Source organism: Malaya genurostris, chromosome 1, assembly GCF_030247185.1.
Source record: "Malaya genurostris strain Urasoe2022 chromosome 1, Malgen_1.1, whole genome shotgun sequence".
Taxonomy (NCBI): Eukaryota; Metazoa; Arthropoda; class Insecta; order Diptera; family Culicidae; genus Malaya; species Malaya genurostris.
In genome coordinates, this window is record NC_080570.1 from 65,387,167 (window position 1) to 65,409,720 (window position 22,554).

At 37.2% G+C, this 22,554-nt stretch overlaps 1 protein-coding gene across 3 annotated transcripts in view; it reads right to left on the reverse strand.

Annotated features, from left to right (window-relative positions):
* Nucleotides 1-22,554, reverse strand: part of LOC131440325 (uncharacterized) — a 233,637-nt gene that overhangs the window by 53,672 nt on the left and 157,411 nt on the right. For all 3 annotated transcript variants that reach the window (XM_058611496.1, XM_058611498.1, XM_058611497.1), the window contains exons 2-3: nucleotides 15,980-16,410; nucleotides 15,791-15,917 (exon numbers count right to left, since the gene is read on the reverse strand). In XM_058611496.1, coding sequence (XP_058467479.1) covers nucleotides 15,791-15,917; nucleotides 15,980-16,410 — 558 coding nt within the window. The remainder of the gene's footprint in view (nucleotides 1-15,790; nucleotides 15,918-15,979; nucleotides 16,411-22,554) is intronic.

The following is a 22,554-nucleotide window of genomic DNA, read 5'->3' on the forward strand; positions in this document are numbered from 1 at the left end:
GCCCTGCTCCACTGTGCACATTTTTTATTGTAATAATGTATGCCATCATACTTACGGATAAAACAGTGCAGTAATATATATTCAGGGTCCAACTCGATTCGTCGATTGGAAATTCTAAACTTCTGTGTTAGGATACCAAAAGCATTTTCAGATGTTCTCCTGGCGCGAATCAACCGATAGTTGAAAATCCGTTTTTGATTGTTCAGGTCTTGTCCTGGATATGGTCTCATAAGATATGTTTTCAACGGGAACGCCTCGCGTCCAACAATCACATAAGGTGCTACAGTATCAGTTCCAGGTAAGATAGAATCTGATGACACAGACAGATTGTTGTTTTCTAGTACATGTCCTAAATTAGAGTTTGCGAAAATCCCGCCATCACTATCTCTTCCATTGGCCCCAACGTTCACTGCCAAGAAGTTGCATTTTGCGTTTACTAAAGCTAACAACACTATTGAGAATCTATCTTTATAGTTATAAAATTCTGTACCACTATTAGGAGGCTTTTTGATAAAAATGTGCTTCCCATCGAGAGCACCCAAGCAATTTGGAAAGTTCCACCGTTCGAAAAATTGTTTCGCTGTATCTTTCCATATTTGTTCAGTAGTTTATCAACTTATCAACTGTTATTGTACAGGTCTCATGCACCATTTCATGAACTGTAGTCTTCCCCAGGCGATAACTGAATGATATAGTTGTCATTGGGTCCTAAATTAAGAGTAAATGCAATGGGGGGTGGGGGTATTGTAGGGGGGTAATCGCCAGTCGAAATTTTGAGTCTTCCTTTTTTAGATAAACTTCTAGTTTGCGTTGAAGTAATTCAAAGCAGTGTTGCGACATCCTGAAGTATTCGTGGAATTTTTATCCATCGGCTACTAACTTTTTGAAAAGTGTAGCAAATTCTCCCTCCGTTTCACGTTTCGTCCAAGCTTCATGAACCCACTTCTTTTTTTTAGCAGAGGGAGTTTGATCCTCATCTTCCTCTTCGTCTTCAAATGCAATAGCCATCATCATAACTTCGTCATCAGTGAAGTTCTCCATTTTCTACTAACTAAATATTATTTATCACTTTACGTTAACACTTAACGCTCGTCACTGTATAAGTTTTTACGTCGTCCCTCATGAAATATATCGTATATTAACGCTTCTGATACTTGTTTCAAACTACTTTTATTACACCTAACTCGGTCAATAAATACTTGTTGGTAGGTATTCAAACGTTATTGAAAATATAAATATATAGGTACACAGATTCGCTAATTGATAGGTAACGAAATTGTGAACGTGGTATAGTGTTCATTTTATCAGGTAACCATTAAACATAATTGATTTTATGTGTATATAGAGAAGGGCCCATCGAGTCGAAAATCCGCATGTAGAGCATGTAAAGGACTGACCCGGCTACTTGTACACAAAATAATTTAAAGCAACAAATTTTACAATAAACAATCCACACTCCAAATTCTTAACTTATTAGAGAGGCTGGTGGAATGAACTAAATCGCTTTTAAAGAAAAAAATCCTTTTATTTTCACTATATTCAATCCAATTTGATTTGAATAAGTGAAAGAAAATTTAATAATAGTACTAAATGTTGAAAATTGACATAGTCTGGACCTTATCCTTCTTCAAGGTTGGTTAACTCAGAAGCGAACCGTTAAACAATTGTACTCAAACCTGCAAAATCATTGTCATCTGAATACAGAGAAATATTGGGAAAATAAATCGATTTCAAACAGCCGTTTGCACCGCATACTAATCTAGAAGTATTTCTGGCTTCCTAGAGTTGCCGGATGTAACAGTTTTTTTAAGGCTACCTGAAATACCAAAACTGCTGCCATAGTACGAGTCAAGACGCTAGTTAGTGGAATGAACTAAATCTACCCGTTGGCTGCCTCCAAATCCTGTCTTTCGCGGGTAAAAGTCTTCGTTTGTCACGCACCTCTTTTTACTTAAGTCTAGAGCTTCTATTCATAAATCAAACAATAAACATTTATTAAAATAAAAAATATATGGTTAAATTAAATCCTCATGTTTAGTAGACGTCTCCATTGTTAAAAATACCCATTGTCTCTATAAGTACATTTATTAAAACATCTCAGATACAACAAGTAACTGTGCTTGTGAAGAAGTTTCGTCACATTATCACTTTATAGCTTTATTAATAATGAATGGCAGTGGATTCGAATTGAAGTAAAACTTCGTACTTGTTTCTTGCGTTGTTTCATATTAATTCCAATCTCTAATAATAACAATAATAAGAGAGACAGTGAGGCACGTGTCCACGGTCTTAGTAATAAGCACACAAATATATGTTGCTCCCGAACCCATTATTACGTAAAAGCGGCGCTGCTGTAAATCAAAATAAGCCTAGTTCCTTCAGACCAAACCTTTCAATAATAATAAGACTGAACTACCATTTATTTATTCTATTTAAAATAGTTTTTCGAATAGATGTACACTGAACCATGAACATTTCTATTTAATTCAATGATAACATAATCAATAGGGGACCATAGACGAGGATCAGTAGTGTAATTCAATATGTAATGAGTAGCAACAATTAAAAAATCACCATCCTAAAATGTCCTAATGACATTACTCGATTGTAAGGACTCTTGATGATTAACTAAATCAATCAATCAATTAAGCTAAGAAATATCAATGAAACGATTTGGATTCATTTCGGTCTTCCTTTCGCTCTTGCTCTCTCAATTCACTCTCTTTCTGTGTGGACTGTCGGCATGGTGCGAAAAACTCGGTGAGGAATATTGGCGGCAAGCAAATGGATTTTATCCACGCCGGCAGCTCAGTCATCGCCGATGAGGAAAAAAAACGACCCGGATAGTTTCGGACGGTCCCGTCCCGGTCGTCCCGGTGTAGTGCGGACAGGCTATTAAAATATTGTTTTAAAGATTTATAACGGTTATTAAAACAAAATGTAGCACTGGGAGGATAAAAAATGTTGATTTTCAATTGTAATTAAGTGATTATGCAATTGATTTCTGATGCGAAGAATATTTTCTTTAGCAGCTTCTCTTCAAGATCGACATTTCAAGGGGCATATTGAATCATTGTTGTGGGGCGTAATGTCTCTTGTTGTGGGCATATTATACGGTTGCTGGGGCATTACGCCTACGGCAAGCGAAAAAAACTGAGAATGTGGTCGTTTTGGAAAATGTGTTTGTATCAATCATTTCTCATTACTTCTACTGGAATCATTGAAAATTACGTTCCTCTGTGTATTGCAAAGAAATACCTACATCCTTGAAGAAAATATATCAATGTTTTTTTAAGGGAGGCATATTATAACACTTTACCCTATCCATAACTGATAAATTTATGATAGTCTCATTTCGTAGTATTTTGACTACTTCTAATCAATTTTTGTGAGTCAATCTATGTTACAATTCTAGAACAGCTCCTTTGGTTTTCATATGACAGCTGGAAGGAAGCGACGAAAGAGGTGGGGGCCATAGATTATTTCTGCATTGATAGAGACAAACATTACTTATTATATGATGTCAATATATCTTGTCACTTTCAGTCGGCTCTCATGCCCCGAAGGAATCGCAGCTTATGTTTGAAACTGAAAACATCCAGGTTCGGAATCAGTCGCGCAGCAGCGTGACTTTTTTATGGCAATTCAAGTTGCCTGAAAGTATGCAATATCACCTTGTCTCGCGAAATGGGTAATAACAGCTTAATAGTCGTATTGAATTTGTAACAAATTTAGATATAATATTGTTATTTACATATCAAGGTTTGTAACAATGTTGTTATCATCTAGGTCAAATTGAGTTCTAATTTCTGTTACAGACTGTCCCAGAAAGTATGGACGCACTTTGATTTCGCTGTAAATAATTCACAAAAGTTAGATATTAAAATTTTATTCGATATACTGATAATATTAGACTACAACAACAGAATATTAGTCTCAACATTTGCTACTTAGCCATTGTAGACTAGCTGGCGCACCTTCTTGCAAACGTTCCTCATTAAATTCCGTACAGACCTCTATGCGACAAGTTTTGACACTTTTTTTCCAATCTTTTTCGAACTGTTGAATGGTTTCGGCTGCCGAGACATGTTTCCTAAGATGTGCCTTCGTTAATGCCCAAAATTCCTCAATTAGTCGAAGTTGTGGGCAATTTGGTGGATTCATGTCTTTTGGGACGAAAGTGACATTTTTGGTAGTATACCATTCTACCGTTGATTTCGAGTAGTGGCAAGAAGCAAGATCTGGCCAGAAGACAACAGGATCCTTGTGGCTTCGAATCATGGGTAGAAGTCGTTTTTGTATACATTGCTTGATGTATATTTCGCTGTTTATTGAAGCAGTGGTGATGAAAGGTTTCGAAATCTTACCGCAGCTATAAATTGCTTGCCAGACCATAGCTTTCTTATCAAAGTTTTCGACTTCAATCGATGTCTCGAACTGGTTTAACACTTGCCCTTCTCGCACCGTATAATATTGTGGTCCCGGCAAGGATTTGTAATCGAGTGTCACGTAGATCTCGTCGTCCATGATTATGCAGTTCAAATTTCCAGCAAGAATCGTATTGTACAGCTTTCGAACCCTCGGCCTGATTCTTGTTTCGGACTACGTTTTGGTTGTTTCTGCTTCTTATAGGTTCGAAGATTTAAACGTTCTTTAGCACGAAGAACATTTAACTTCGAAGTGCCCACTTTTTTAGCCACATCCCGTACTGAAACCTCCTTCTTTTGCTCGAACGCCTTCAATATACGTTTATCCAACTGAGGGTTAGCAGGACCTTTTTTTCGACCCGTTTTCGGTTTATCCACAAAGGTGTTATCCTCACTGAACTTCCTGATTGCATTTCGCACGGCTTTTTCACTTACTCCTTCCATTTTTGCTATCTTTCTCAGTGACAGTGCGCTGTTCTGTTGAAAGTCCACGCATTTCGAAACAAACTAATGAAAACGAATAACCAACTGCACAAGTGGTTAGAGAAGAATGTAAACAACAGAACGCAGCCATAAAAATTGACAGATTTTGAACAATTGCGAAATGGCAGCGGTTTTTGGTTGCGTCCATACTTTCTGGGACAGTCTTTAGTTTAACTGTTGATGACTAATTTAATTAGAAAACACGAAGCAACCGCAAATTATTTTTTTCGTTCTCCCTTGTTGATCAGGGAATCATTGCATGGCTTGTACTACGATCCTACTGACACTAAGAATCCTTCAAGGTCGGGGCTCGAACATGCGACAACTGTCTTTCAAGACCAGCGTCCTATGCATAATAAAAAATTGTGTTTTCATCTACCGGCTGACAGAGAATTGACATCATGAAATATAGTGGACGGAATAGGCACGGCTACACCTTTTATTTGGCCAACATCAATGTTACATTTTGTATGAAAATTTCTGAATGTATTCTTATATATTTGAGTTTGCTGTTGTTATTAGAATAACATTCCGAGAGCTAGCGTAAAGCGAAAATAAATCCGACTACAAATTCTAATAAAAGTACATTGTTTCATAGACATAATTCCTGTCTAAGTTTATATCTATTTTTTTGCGATAAACATTTTGATTTGGTCCTATTAACTTTATTCGACTACATTTCACCTTCCTTATTAATTTTATATCAATACGGCACATGTAAATATAAAATCTGTCATTCTCTTAGCGCTTTTGAGTCGCAGAAAATAAGCTTTAAAACGTTTATTTAATATAGAATCACTTTTTTCCTGGTTTAGTAACAATTTTTTAGAGCAAAATTAATTTATCGTTATTTTTATTTTCAATTATCGCGTCATAATTCAAATTGAAAGAATTATTAATACAAATCAACCTATTAGAAAATAACAAATATCTTGTTTTGTCGTTTCAAGAATTTCTAGTGTCAACAGTAGCAAACCAGATTTTCTGTTGTCACTATTTCAATAATATAAATAAATAACAATTGCGAACGATGTTTATTGCTGCCATGAGCGAATGTCCCGCAACCATCGTGAATGGCTTTTTGATAAGTATGAAAATGTACTCTTTTTTCTTTCTCGTATCCAGAAGCTGTTGCATGTGAACATCATAATATCAAATTGAGTTATTTATTTGATTTCACTCTACTCGAGTATGTAATCACTTTGAAATACGAATTTCGATGCTCATAAGAGCGAGCGCTTTAGAGTGAAGTCTTTTACAGCGAAGGCTCACTGAAGACGTGAATTAGGAATCTGACAAAAAGCAATCCCAGATCATATATTATTTCGATTCCAAAAAAATATCTTACTCAGTTCGGGTTTACATCTCATCCAAGTCAGTCGACAAACAAAACCGCTTACGTTGGGGACAGAAGAAACCAAGTACAGCATTGTGTAGTGAACAATAGACCTCGAAAATGAGTGAACCAAACAAACAAAAGCTACCGTCGGTACGAAAGAATACAATTATTGTTGACTTCAGACAGTGCAAAATTCGACCTTCGATACGAGAACTTGAAGGTTTGCTTAAGGAGCAAATGCATCTTGACATTAAACGTGTGCATTTACTTCAATGCAATAAGACCAATAATGTTGTTTATATCCAGTTCTATAAAGAGTTGGATGCAATTCAATTCGCTAAAGACAATAATAATGTGCACTATGTGGAGCATGAAAACATCAAGTACAACATTCCAGTATATATGGAAGATAGTGCTATAGAAGTGCGTGTGCATGATCTTCCCTCAAGTGTCATCGATCCTTATATTCGCAAAACCATGTCCCAATACGGATTCTCTCTATCGAAAAAGAAAAGTGGAAGAATTTTTCCCCGGTATTCTAAATGGCGTACGTTTGTTACGCATGCGCTTGAGGAGGCCTATACCTTCTTATGTGACATTCGGTCAGGATACAAGAATACCGTGCAAATCACTTGTTACCTATGACAATCAGATGGCTACATGTCAATATTGCCAAAAAGCTGTTCACTACGGTAAGCCATGTGATAAACCGGACAAGGAGACAACTACACCAAAGGACAACGGTGCTTCCTTCACATCAACCCCAAGCAACCCCAGTACACCTGTGACAGTCACCAACAACAGTGAAGCATCCTCTTCAATGAAACCATCCACCGTATCCCCTATATAACAAAGTACACCAGCTGCAGTTAACAGTTTACCATCCAACCAACCAGCAACTGCAAACAATGTACAACAAAGCGCATCTACAGCAACTAGCAACGAAATCAACAACAATACCACCGATGCGGCAATGGATGACGAGACGAACCACGAACGAAGTGCTCCTCAATCCTCGCAGGAGGAAAATGGAAGCTCCTCTCCTCCTAGAAAAAGGGTGACAACGAGATCCAATATAAAAAAAATCTTTTATTTAAAAACTCAGCTAAATCGGCCACGTAAAGCTTGTACGCAAATAGGCCTGAATAAAATATCTTTTAAATAAAAAAAAATATCTTACTTATTTCGACTAATTGGGACAATGAACGAGTATCTCACTTCTGCCCACAGACAGCATCACACTGATTTAGCAAGTTTTTAATTCTTGTGTAGACTTAAATTCGGGATCATTCGATGAATATTTATTTCGGAGTGAACATTAAGCAATTCATTTGCTTGCTTCAGATAAAATGGATTAAATAGGGTAACAGAGGAATTTTGGCCCGCTTTAGGATCGATTTTATTTTGGCCCACTTTGTAAAAATATCCACCAAATGTTTTAATATCTTTGAAAAATCCTTCCGCAATAGGTAATTTAATGCGATTAGTTTCAAACTGATGCAACATGGGTTACCTAAGATCGATTGAATCCATATAGTTTGTTAGGTGGGCCAAAATATATGAAGTGGCCAAAATACCTCTGTTACTCTATAGATAATTCGTGGAAATCTGATTATTTGGAGAATAGGGTTTTCAAACTAGTTTTCTAAGTTTTTCAAATATTAATGCAAATCGCTGTACTATACGGAGTTAGTGTGCTAAAATATGATCTAGCTCAGAACCTGAAATCTCCAAAGCTTTTTTCTGAGGAAAGTTGTTCGGGATGTCAAGGTCTACATTATGAAGAATATGTTAGTTAGGAATTCATTCGCCAAGGGCTCCTACAGCGCTCGAAAGTTTCTGATAGAAGACATATTACGTTATATCTCTGAAACATGATGATTTAGAACGACGGTGATTGGAGGTAATAAAATTCTTTCATTTGGTGGCGCTAAAATGCAATCAAATATACAAACATTTCAGAGATGGTCTTTGGGATATTTTTATAGGGGAGTAAGCGTAGCAAGTGTCATTAAAAGGAAGGAGGGGGGGGGGGGGCTTGGTGCGGTCATGAAAAAAATCATATAACTTGACGAGAATCGAGACATTTTGAAGACCATAGAAACATTTTGGTGGATGTAGCAAGGGCCTAAAAAACATAACTCCGAAACGAAAAGATCATGAAAAAGATTATCTAATTGGATGAGTATCGATACTTTTTGAAGACCATTTTGAAGGATAAGTATCGATACTTTTTGAAGACTTTTTGAAATTGTTGGTTTGAAACAAGCAAAGGATAAATTGTATATATGATCAAACATAACTCCAAAACAACTCAATAGATTATTAACTATCTTGGCACAAGTAATTCTTGCTGTTCATAGGTTCGTATGAGAGATATTTTTTAAGAGATATTTTAAAGAGGAGGGGGTGGGAGGTGGTGGTTGCAGTAAGTGTTTGATAACAGGGGGAATTTGAGGCATAATGTTTCGAGTTTTACGAAATCGAAATTTTTCGACAGGCACAGATATTTATTACAACTAAGAGATGATCGTAGGATATTTATACGCGTGAAAAGATAGCAAGTGTCTATTGAAGAAGCTCTCAGCTCAATTATTTGTAAATATCGGAATAATTCCATAGCTACTCAGTAAATTATCGCCAAACTTGGCAGAGGTACTTTTTGCAATTCAGATGTTTTAGTAAAGCTATTTTTTTTTCTTGTCGAGATCAGATATTCATTGCACAGGTGAACAAAAGGTTGAAGTTTGTAGCAAGTGCCTCGAAAAAGAGGTTTATTGTTTAATTTATCTTATTTGTCGACAAACGAGGGAGGATATAGACTAGGAGAAAAGAGTCTCGAAAATCAATTTTCATTTCCCCTCCCCCCCCCCCTCTCTTTTTTTGACGAGCACAGATACTTTTCGCATTACTCAGAGGGCAGAGAGCTGTTGCAAGCTCACTAACAAAAAGGGAGTTCAATGTAAAATTCATTCGAAGAGAAACGATACTTCTTGATCAATACCCGATCAACAAGGGATAACAAAATTGTATCTGGGGTTGTTTCGTTTTTTCTATCTAAATTAGTTATAATCTTGGCCTCGTTAATAGTTAAAATAACAAAAATTATAACTCAATTTAACCTAGGTGATAACAAAATTGTTACAAACCTTGATATGTAAATATCAATATTACATCTTGATTTGTTACAAATTTAGCATGACTTTTCAGCTGTTATTGCCCATTTTTTGGGGGGAAAGGCTTTACCGTGTAAATCTAAAAATAGATTTCGCGAAGTAAGATGAAATTGCATACCTTTAGGCGATTTGATTCGCTATAAAAAAGTTATGCACAGTTAAGCGACTGGTTCCGAACCGGGAAGTTTTGAGTTGCCAACATACGCTACGATTGCATCGGGGCATGAGAACCAACTGAGGTTGGAAGGATATATTGGCATCATATAATAACGAGTGTAAGTCTATATTGCTACAAAAATAATCTATTGCTCTCCACCTCTTACGTCGTTTCCTTCCAAGCGGCATATGAATGACAAAGGGGATATTTTAGAACTATGAGCAAGCTTCTTTTTGGTACTGAAGAATAGTTGTAGCTGAACGGAAATGACTAAATTCAGTGGAACAAAACTACCCTATAGAATCTGATGAAATTAACTTATGAATGATAGTTTTTCAGTTTTTTCTTCTTTGTACCAAGATGGCCGACTTTCAAATAACATTCGAAACAGTTCGCTCGTTCAGTTGAAGTAGTGAATTGTCTGTACGTGTATGTATGTCGATTGGCGGGTATATTTGATTAAAATGTGCACTTAATTTTTTCGGAGATGGCTGAATCGATTTTCGTAAATTTAGATTAGAATAAAAATTCGTTTGAAAGACAGTGAAAAATCAGAAGAAGTGTATATAATATCGATTCAAATAGCAAGTTTTTATGATTGATGATCAACCATTTGCCTATTAGTCACATTAGTTTGCGATATTCGCAGCCAGAAGCCCCGCAAGTATTGTTTAAAATCCATCAAAATTTAACTTTCATTCCGGTTTGATTGTTTGATATCTACCTAGATTAACTCACAGAAAAATGATTCAAATGGAAAGTTTCATAATGCGGGTCGGTCGTTTTAAACTCTACATTTCAAATTTCGAATTCCAGCTGATGGTTCCGGATTGGGAGTAATCAAAATACTACGAAATGCGACTATCATAAATTTATCAGATATGGATAGATTGAACTTTTCAAATCGAAGGTATTATGGTGCAATAAATCGTTTTTGTCTGATTCATGAATTTAAAAATGTTCATGCAATGATATAGATGACAACGGGCAAAAGGCCACTAGTGAACATTTTTCAATGTAATATAAACAGTTTTTTATTAAGAACTACGTAAAAAATCATCAGATCAACATAGTATAAAGTACAGCAAGAACTAAATCGATACGAAATTTTTAAGATTTTTTTCTTCTCTATTTTCAGTACATCCGGGATCCGTTAAACTACAGTCGCTATTTTCAATCTGCAACTAAAAGACCTATAAATCGAGAAAGTATTGAGCTGAGTTTAGATTATGTTTTTGAGCCCAGTTTAGATTTTATTTTCCGTTTATTGCAGTGTCACTTTTGAAGACCTTTTGAAATTTTTAACACTTATCACTATGTGTTTTCGGAAACAAAAATTGGCCACCGATAAAATTGAAGAATTTAAGCATTCATTTTACTCCAAGCTTGTGAAAATCATCTCTTAGGAAACATTGCGGATTTAATGAACTGAGTCGAATGCTATATCACTATTTCCAGTATTTATTAGTCGAGTTTTGAAGCTTTTGCCTTACCTTTCTTTGTTCATAAGAGATAAAGCGCAAAATCATCTTGAAAAATATTTATTTTCAATTTAAAATTAATATTTGAATAAAAACTTTACACAATTTAAGTAGGAGTTACTTAGGAACGTTCGCATATTTAAAATTTAGGCTGTCATTTCAAAATCAAATATCAAATTATTGTTTTCAAAAGTATCTTCAGGTATATGAAATTGGTAAGAATGTTTGTTACTGCTGTATATTGAAGTATAGCATTTTTCGGGTTGAAAGTCAAAAACCTGATCGACAAAAGTGTTTGAACTCTTTTTTTTTCAATTCTCTAGTATAGTTTTACCTGAAATGTAACGGCCCTTGATATAATATCTGGACTTGCTATAATCTTAATAAAATCTGAATGTTTGCTTCTGATTTGGAATCATATTTATAACATAATAAGATATAAATATTAAGATCACATATAATTTTGATATAATCTTGTTATGCTCTGTTGATCGGGTAGAGATTAATACCTTAACATCAAAATAGATTAAAGGGAAGGAGTGTAGCAAGTGCCCCAAACATGGGAAGTATAAAGTGAATTGATCGGATTTTACGAAAAAATGGTACTTCTTGACCAGTACTGCATATTTCTAGCAACTTAGTGAGGGTCGCAAATATATTCACAAGAGGCAGGGGGAATAAATATTCTTAACCAAGGGATGTAAAATCGATCTGAATTGACGAAGAAATTATAAAATTAATGTGCATTTTTTCATGTAAATTGAGAAAACTGTCGAACCGAGCTGATGAAAATAAGTTTACGATCATTATCACAATCTTGAGCAATTGTGTGGAAATAAGTTGTGCTTCACTACGCTCTAATACCATGTTCACATTAGCGCTTATATCACTTGATATACCGAGATGATATGCATATCACGTGGGAGTGTTCACATATGATCGAAATGATATCGTTTGACAATCAAATTGTCATATTGAATGTTCCCATTAGGAGTAAGATCACTAATATTGCTTTTCTCTCCTACAATTCAATCAATAATTGAAGTGTTGCAATTAATGGTTTCCGAACCCCAGTCTTCGTTGAAAAATTTGATATTATAATGATTGTTTATTGTCACTCTCAAAATGACGTTCATAAATGAGTGCGTTCAATGCCATTATCCGTGTTGCTAGTTGCGATTTTTGACAACTCGACATGATATCGTACATGATATCCCGGATAATATGGCAAAATGGTGATACGCATTGACATAAAATTGTATGGAATATCAAGTGATATCGCACATGATATAATCGGATATCAAGTATATCCGTATATCACTTGATACCAGCGCTAATGTGAACATACTATAAGTATTTCAATGGTCAGAACAATTTCTAAAACTGTTTTTGCGGCCTTGTCTTCACGAAACATTTCTGAGCAACGTCGGGTAATTCAGCTAGTATGATATGATGAAAGGGTTATTATTCAAAGGACTTGTTAGTTGATGCACGGAAAACAATCACTTTGGCAATGCCGATCGTCGATTTCTGAACCACAGACAATAACGGTCAAAACAACAACCGAAAATAATAGTCAGAACATTTAACATCTTTTTTTAACTAAACGCGAAAACTGTTAGAGAATCTGATATTTAACGTATCCCACCAGATTTTTGATATCAAGTTCCTGTAGAAGGTCTTTCTGTGACTGACGATTAGCGAGATGAGAATGCCCAAGCCGCTATTCGTTCTCGAAAGAGAATGAGGGCTTTTGTCCGGATCTGGTGAAGGCTCATTATGCCAGGAAATCGCTAAAAGAGATAAAGTAGCTTCAGATAAAGTGGATTATTGGTGTAAAAGCTGCAAAAGTGTTGACAAAAATCTTTTCCTTGATCACGGTTATGTTTCCGGACAACTGCAACAGGAAGCATTTTTGTAAAACGCAACATAGAATTAAAGGAGTAATTGTTCCTTTAAAATTAATTTTTGCATTTTTGTATCGCCTAATGGAACTAGTCCTATTTTGATGCAGTTATTAAGTTGTTGCTTTTGAATAATCATTTTTGAAGTTTCTCAAAATTTTGGCTCGCAAGTTTTTTTTTTCAAGAGTAACAGCAAAAAGATAACATAATTTGATATCCATTGAAAATTGATGAGCTGAGATCAAATTAAGACTTCAATGTGATGTTGCTATCATGATAAGATTTCAATTTGCTCTCGTTTTAATGTTTGACTTTGCTCGGGAAACTTGTCATTTCAACCAACAGCAACACACAAACCTAGTCGTGATGGCACCTCGTGGCGATCGTGGTGACATCTGCAAGTGTTCGCCATGCAGATTGAGTAAATTCTACACACAGTTCATATGTGAGGGGACAAACAAAGGGATCAGGAATAGGTTTAGTACAATTTGTATTTAATATTTGGTTACTGTATGCATTTTGAAGGAAGTTTATATTCCCGAGTTAATGTTTCACAATTCGAATACGCTACTCTCGCAAGCCAATTTTTGTATGTTCGAATGTCAATCTCAAAGAATTCTTAGTGTCAGAAGGGATAGGATGCAAACTGTTGAAACAGAAGGTTAAGTTCCGCTTCGGAATACAATTCTTATTTATCTATCTTTCTCATTCCAAAGAGTGTATGCGCTTTAAAAGCTATCAAAAACTTACTTAATTGATCAAAATTCTTTCAATTATCTAATTTTCTTGGTACCCTTTTCCAGTTTTGAACCATCAGCAATTAAAAACACCCTTATGTATACGCGTCTGGGTTTAGTCGAAAAATGACAAATCCTACAGAAAAGTGTTGTACGAGTGATTTTTACGAAATTAGCTAAGTTTTTTTATATGAAAACACGAAAAAAAATTCTAATCGACTCCTACACTGAAAAAATCGATTTAAAAAATTTAAAGTGATTTTCAATATGATACTATTTTTATTTTTATCAAATTTTGTTACAGGATAGGTGATTATATCCTACCTACAGCCAAAAATTCAAATTGGGCACTTTAAAGAAAGGAAATCACCCAGAAATCTTATATTTCATCCAAATCAAAAACGTATTTTTTTTGCAAATCGACTTTTAGTTTTCAAAATCGGTTTTTCAGTATAGGAGTCGATTAGGATTGTTTTTATTCAAAAACTTGACTAATTTTGTAAAAATCACTCATACAATTTTTTTGGTAGGATTTGTCATTTTTCGAATACAGCCATTTGAAAAAAAAAATATAAAAAAAGTTTGACCCTTGTCAAAAGAAAGTCTAGATAATTTTTTTTAAATAATGTAATTGGGGTTTATTCGAGATACAATTTAACAAAACTTGTAGCTCGGTGTGATGTAATAACATACGCCTCGTTTCGATTATCATCGACATGCACTGTGCGATTATTTTTTGATGAACCGGCTCTGTTTCGTTTTTAGTATCTTGAGACAAGTCAATTTAATGAATAAATTAAAAAAAACTGGATCGACTCAATGGAAATGGAAACTAGGATCGACTCGCACGGGTTTAACTAATAATACGCCGCACATTCCTCTGTTTGACAAACCATTTTGCATTTGTAAATCATTTGCATGGATTTGATTCGATGATTTAAACTGATTTAAAAAAAGGTGAATATATTTTTGTTCGTCTTAAAATAAATCGTGAAACCCTTGGTATTACATTCCTATTGTGGAATTCGACCTTCTGTTTCAATATACTTCGCAACCGATTCATAGCGTACATGCCATGATCCTACTGACATTAGGAATCTTTCTAGGTTGGGACTCGAACATAAGACAGCTGGCTTGTAAGACCGCTAACCTGGATATTTTTGCATGCACTTTGTGCTAACTCGTTGTATATAGAAAACTGCTTATTGATAAAAAATGTTGTACAAGAAGGAGTAGTAGGTAATCGATATGCATGAGAATAAAAAGTGAAATGATTTTTCAACAATCGAATATTCAAGGATTATTGAGGAAATTTTTTTATTAAACTTGAAGCGAAAGTGTCTATAGTAAACAATACCCTCATGTATTAAATCGGGTAAAAATACAAATCCTCGTTTGGAAGTGCTGTGTGTCATCCAGTTTTTCAGACGAACATTATAATGCAGCACAAATTCAACCATTAGAATAGGCAATTAGGAAAGAATTACGCATATTTCAGTAGATATTTCAACAAACTAGACAAATATTGAGTAGTTGATTGCGTATTGAAAGTTTCAATTATGGACAGCAATTTTCCAAATAAAATGAATAAATTGATCGATGACTTTGTACCAGAATACTACTCAATATCACATGTCAATACAGTAAATACAGCGCATGGGTGCTACTTTAGTGGGTTTGGCTGTAAATTTCTAGATTTACTTCGAACGCGAAATAGTTTAGATCTTTCTTCATACACATTTCACAGAGCTGTTGTTTTTTTTAAATTTTCGTCGGTCTGGTTTTAATTCGTCTAATCATCCACACTTTTATAACTGCATTTCGAGTTCGCAGACTTTTGTAAAACAGAAATTTGAACATTTGATATTTCGATCTGGTATCAGTGAAACAGGGAGCACTTACATAGCTAATCAGCTTAGTACCTATGGAGCAGTTGAGAAAACAAAACCAATCTGTGTACAATACAACAGATTTGTTTTGAAATTATTTGTACATCCTATCACTTTCCACCGACACGATTACCCGTGCGAACTTTGCCAACTTCGTTTCATTATTATAGATGCATTTATCTACATGTATATGTTACCTTTCTTTAAGTTTTTTAGCTGCTACCATTGCAGCATAACCGGCTTTAGTAAGATCTTCAGGCGAATCATCTGATGAGCTGAATTTTGATAGCAGTGCTCCCGGTTCGCTCGGATCAAGGACAATACCTAAAAGTATAAATAGCGGTAATTTATGAAAGCAACATCGGATAGCACTCCATATAACATACCTTTTCGCACCATTTCCGGTTCCCGCTTATCGAACAGTTCAATCATAGCTTCGAGACCTTTGCGTGCGGCAGACTGAAGTGCACTTTGCATCGTTGGCTTCCGCTTGTGTTTGGGTCTCTTAGTGGCCGTGCCATTCCGGCGAGTTTTGTTGCTGTGCTTGCGACGTTTGGTGTTGTTTGGAGTTTTGAGTTTCATCCGCTTCGGTTGAATCTGGCTGGTGTCCACCGGGATCAGGAAGGGTCGCGGCAGGTCACGGTCATTCGCGTCGTTCTCGTCCTTGGAGCTAATTAGTTGCACCGGGTTCAGTAGGTTGTCATTGTTTTCGTTGTCGTTGTCGTCGTTTGAAATGGTCAGCGCTTCTGTACTGCAGCATGATCCAGGGAAGAGGGTGTGGATGAGGAGGACGAATGTGGTTGTGAGGATGATGCAACTGTGAATAGAGAATTATAGCAAAAACATTTAACGATCCGTTGATTTGTACATCATATTTGTTATGAGTTTTTCTATCACTTTGTTTTGCTTTTTGAATGTACGTCATTATTGTTGTTCGAAATTTATTATATTTTGAGTGTAAAAGGAGAGTAATAAAAAATTTGAAAAAATTGCTTGAATCGAGATTTATAGGTCGTTTGCTCACAATACTTCTTCTAATCGAACAACTATTATATACACTCTGACTAGTAATCATACAACCAGAGATCAGTGAAGGCATTGTTTTGATTCCAATTGAACTGTCAAAAGCGATACTAATTTGCTTGTTTGAAATTGCCTTGTTGCTCGTTGTTCACCATCAGTGGGAAGTATTAATACCAAGTAAAGAGTATATGACATTAGAAATAAACGTGAAATAATTTACAGTTGTTTTGAGCTGTTTTTTCTCACTGAATTTGAATTAAACTGATAGCTACACATTTTTTTGCAGTTGCAAGCAATCAAACCCGATCATTCAAGTTCGCACACAAATACAAATGCAAGCGGTGCCAGATTTTTTGTTATGTTTATCTCGTTGCCAAATTTATGATTTTTCTCTCCGTTTATCTCTGGTGGTAGGTTCTAACTAGCTTAAACCTTATTCAGTTAAGTATTGTTTTGTGGAGATGATCCTCTTCTGGTCAAGTGAATGGGGCAGCCCTGTTCTATTTTTTCCAGCTTCTGCGAGTTCCAGCTTCTGGGATATGTGTTGGTGTATGAAGTCGATTCAAATATTTCCCCATTATTCAAAAACTATGCACTTCGATTAGCGGATTTATAAGATTGACACCTGGACTAACTCCTATTGTATTTTTGGTATTTGGTTTCGGGAGCCCCAGAAATAGTTTAGAAATGTCCAGCCAGCGACTGGCACCATTAAAGAAGGTGACAAGCGATTATAAATACACTCTCCTACTCAATGCTTGATCGGAGAAATAGGTATAAAGCGAGAGGACTAGTGTTTTATGGACAGAGAAGATGTTTGGATATAAGATATCGGTCGGATGACGGCCAGGAGGTAGACCATGTTCGATGTACGTTGCTACTATGTCTGTGAGTTTTAGTGTGGCTAAAGCAAGATCAGAGTGGCGAAATGGTAGCGCGTATGCACGGAATGCATAAGAACGCAGGTTCGAGTCCTGTCTCTGAGCGTATCTTTTTCCAAAAATTCATCTTTTCTGTTAGTTTTTCTTTCACTTGGCTTCTCCAATATATATTTCCGCTCAGTCATTGTAAAAACTGAACTTAGTCATGGCGGCTTTACGTCAAACTAAAAATTAATAAATCGTTAACATCATATTATAATTAACACATTAACATTTTCTATCTTTCTTTTCAGTGAAGTTTATCGCATTTTTTCTATCGTTACCAATCCAATCCAAACCAATCCAATCGGAAATATATATGAATTTCAACGTAATTGACGTCAGGATTTATCTAAGTGCACCAGGAATCAATGTAAAATAACGTACTTCGGGAATGAATGTTGAATAACGTACCCTTAATAGATGTGTTGCCCATTTTATATTCGTTCTGATGCCCATTTTACATTCGTTGTGATCTAGTAAAAGTGTCAACACATGGGCGGAATCGGCTTTCACAAATGAAAAGTTGTCCTGTTCCTTCGGCTATTGAATTTTATCCAGATCCAAGCTCCGCTTCCGGAGTTACGGGTTGTTAAGTGTGGTGGAATTCATATGATCAATGAAACGTGGCTAAAAGTTATTGCGATTGACAGGCGTAGTGCAAACGGGAGACGAAACGTGGAGATGGCGTATGAACCACGAATTGCAACAGCTGCTTGGAAAACCCCCTATCGTACGGACAGCTAAAATTGGACAGCAATAATGGGCTGGGCATATCATTATTATGCCAGACGGAAACTCGATGAAAACGGTTTATAAATCTGATCCGGTAGGCACAAGAAAAAGAGAAGCACAGCAAGAAAGTCATTCAACTGAGTATTTTCGGAGTTACACCGATCACCAGGAACAGACGCAAAAACGTGCACTGAACAAAAAAATGAAAAGTATTTTTTTTATCCAATCCAATTTTTCTCCTATGAAAAAATCCTATTTCTTCCTTATTTTGTGGTCTACTACTGTGTCTAAAAAATACCTAGAAAGTTCTACCTAGAATCTTTATTCTTCTAAATCAATCTCTTTCCCTTCAAAGTAATCCCCTCTGGTAAACTGCATTTATGCCTATGTTTTTTTCCAGTCCTCAGAGCATGAGAAATAGTCCTCGTCCGTTGTGGCCTTCAGCACCTTCTTCGGTTGGTTTTTATCTCTACAAACGACTCAAAATCCATTCCCCGAAACGGCCCTTTGAGTTTGGAGAGCAATCAGAAGTTACACAGAATCAAATTAGGCGAATATGGTGGATTTGTAATAATACGTAAAATTAATGCAATGTGATACTAATACCAATGCCAATTTGGTATCAAACGAGATTTGACGCGTTTGAGGACCAAAATGTCTTTCAAAACAGTATTGTCTGACCATGTAGATATTCCAATATGTCTCTTTTTGTCAATCGACGATATTCGCATACCATTTCCTCGATTTTTTAAACGTTTGTCCGTCAGTTGATAAGTTGATCTACCATCTACTGAATAATTTCATGGCTAGTACTACGATCCTATTGGCACCATGAATCCTTCCCGGTTGGGACTCGAACATATGACAACTGGCTTGTAAGATCAGCGCATTATGCATTGAGCCGCCAACCCGGGCGCACCTGATATGGAGACGGTAAAAAACATCTCTGACAGCTCAAGACGTCGGTAAAGATCAGCTACCTGTCAAGCTCTTTAAATATGAAAGGGAGAGGTTAACTAGAGCGATTCACTTGGTGATTTCTACTGAAGGAGTACATGGTCCTATCTACAAAAAGGGCAATAACATGGTCTACTGCCACTACCGGGGCATCACGATGATAAATGCGGCCAATAATATCCTATATCAGATTCTCTGTCGTCTGCTGCGTCACACAAAAAAGTTCGTGAGCTAATATCTAGCCTACCACTGTCCAAATTTTCGGAGCGCGAGAAATGTCGTGAGTACAACTTGACCACAAATCACATTTTCACCGATTTTACGGCGGCCTAGGATGCATTCGACCGCGTACACGAAAACGGTTTCCCGAACAAAGTAACTGTGCTAATCAAGGCTACACTCTTACCAGCCGCTACCTAATTTTGAGTCAAAACCTAACCAAAATCAACTAAAGTGCATCTCCCCAATTTTGGGTAAAGAGTGATGACCTCAAAATTTGGGTAAATGTAAGTTTAGTACAAGTTTTACCGATTAACTCAAAGTTTGAGTAGATAGCGACCTAATTTTGGGTAGCTTATAGAAGAGCTCGACAATGGGTGATTTCTTCTCAAAAAATAGATAGAAATGATTTTCAGTGTACCCTTTTTACCTCTTTTTTACAAGGTGAAATGCATTTACGCACAGAGTGTGGGACTCTCCACAGAACTACCACTGTATAATTGGAACTACCCACTAAAACACCTTGGATCTCCGACCCTACCTCCCCGGTATTACTTCGGGGTGGAAGGCTATCGGTGCTCAAAGCATCCTTCCCGGACTTATGCATCGCCATGGACATCTGCGACGTTCTCTCCTACTTTTGGACCATTTATCTCTCGACTTTGAGCCACTCATTTCGCTACAGGGGATCGACCAGGAGGATGTCGAGGTCGGTCCGGCGATTCCGGTTGGAGCTTAGCTTCCGGTTCGCTGGCACCTCGACGACCCAGGGCTGGTCTACGTCACGAACTATTCAGCTAATTCCCGACGATGGATGTTTCCCTGGGACCGACGCTCCCGAAATCCGTGACCAGTTCGAACAGTAGGATGCCTGGGTCGGTCCAGTGCTTCCGGTTGAAGGATGACTTCCGGTTCACTGGCGCCTCGACGACTCAACTTCGATACTGTGGCTTCTACTTGGCTAGTCCCCGCCGAAGGATCTAGCCTACACCGGCGAAGAATTTAATCTCCGGCGAAAGGTTTAGACTACACCGACGGACAGTTCCCCGACAACGGAAAAACTCCCGAACCGACGCTTGTTCGCGATCGACTGGTTAAGCTGTCCCTTTTCTTTTGCCACTCGCGTAGGGAGGCTGCGTTGGCAGTCCTACGGGCGTTTCTGTCTCTCTGCATATCGTAGCACTCCACGTCCTCCTTGAAGAGCAGTCTAATAGGCATCATGCACGCCACCACGCCGACTGCGTCTCCAGATACCGTACGGTACGCACTGATCACGCGAAGACACATCAGTCTGTGCGTGCTATCCAGCAATTTTGCGTTGAGTTCCACCCGGAGTGCCGACACCCATACCGGGCTACCGTACCTGAGGATCGAAACTGCCACTTCTGCCAGTAACCTGCGCTTGCTAGAACGCACCGGCGAGCCACTGGCAATCATTCGCGAGAGCGCCGCAATCGCCAATCAAGGCTACCCTGGATGTGGCGATGTATCCTGTGCGTGTTTTAAGGGAATTTGCGAACCTTTCAAGTTACGTTGAAGATCGAGACAAAGTAAGAACACAAAACAAATAAATCTAGAGACCCAAGTGTAATAGTAATGTAATGAGTGACACCAAAAGCGCCGTCCGGTTAGAAATGGGTGCGAAATGTTTCTAAAACTTATGTATAAAGTTCAGAGCTTAAAATTAGCACCTATTTTCTATGAAAGAATACAATCCAACAGCCTCATCTTTGCATTTTTACTAAAGCTTGCTTCAGATAGAATTGGAACAAAGACAATTGCCTGTATTTAAGTTATTTATTATTGAATTCAAGATCTTTTTTTATTCAAATGTAGCGTTTTCTTCAAACGCTTTTAGAAAAAATACGGATAAAATTATTCGTCACGGTTTCGAAGGAATTCTCGAATTTCTCCTGTAACACGACTTATTAGGCGGCGTACACCTTCTTCGTCAATCGTTTTAGCTATCTTATTCCACCAGGTCGCCATCTGATTGATGTCATTGACAACCTTTCCCTTTGCCTTGAGTCTCCTCTTCATGATTGCCTAGTATTTCTCTATAGGGCGGAACTGGGGGCAGTTGGGTGGGTTAAGGTTTTTCGGAACAAACTGGACCCCGTTCTCTGCATACCATTCTTGAACGACTTTGCTGTAATGACAGCTTGCCAAACATTACGGGATGGTCGTGGGATCGAATGAACGGTAAAATTCGTTTTTGGAGACACTCTTTTTGGTATAGTTTCGTTGTTATTGTCTTATTTATAACGAAAACTTTCTCTCTTTTGCCACAGCTGCAAATGCCCTGCCAAATCATAAATTTTCTTGCAAATTTGTCGGCAAAAACAGATTTTGGCTGGAACATCCCCCCGAGCCGTTGCCAAGTAAAATTTTTGACCTGGGATTTGCCGAAGTCAACCTTGACATAGGTTTTGTCGTCCATCAGAAGACACCCGTCGAACTTGGTCAGTACATGGTCAGTACTTGGTCATATAGTTTCCGAGTACGAATTTTGACCACACTATTCTGTTTTATGGTCCGATTTGGCTGTTTGCTAGCTCGATACGACTTGATTCCTTCCCGGAGTCGAGTTCTCCTCACGGGACTATGGGAAGCACCGAATTTTCTGGCCAAATCACGGTCCGACAGATTAGGAGTCTTCTTAATCGTGTTCAAAATCTTACCACGCAGTTTCCGGTCGACAGTTCCACTCCGACGATTGGCTTTGAGGCTTCTGAATCGTCGTCAATGTTTTCTTATACCGTTTGATAACGCGCTATACGGTATTCCTGGGCAATTTTGTTGATTGTTTACAAAGTACAGTCGATTTGCGGAATGTCAAAAATCATACGTGAAGCTGACAAAATTTCCGACATGTGGGCGCCAAGAACTTCCAAATCCGTCCACCAGGAGCGCCACAATATGAGCAAAAGTTTGTTCCAATTCTAAATGAAGCAAGCTTTAACTCATTCAAAAAACATCGCATTCTAAACAATCAAAGAGAGAGGAAGCATTTTCGTATTTCACTTCAACATAGGAGAGTATCAATGCCAACGTTACTCGTTTTCTAGGTCTAAAATTCTAAAATTCTAAAATTAAATCGAAGTTTT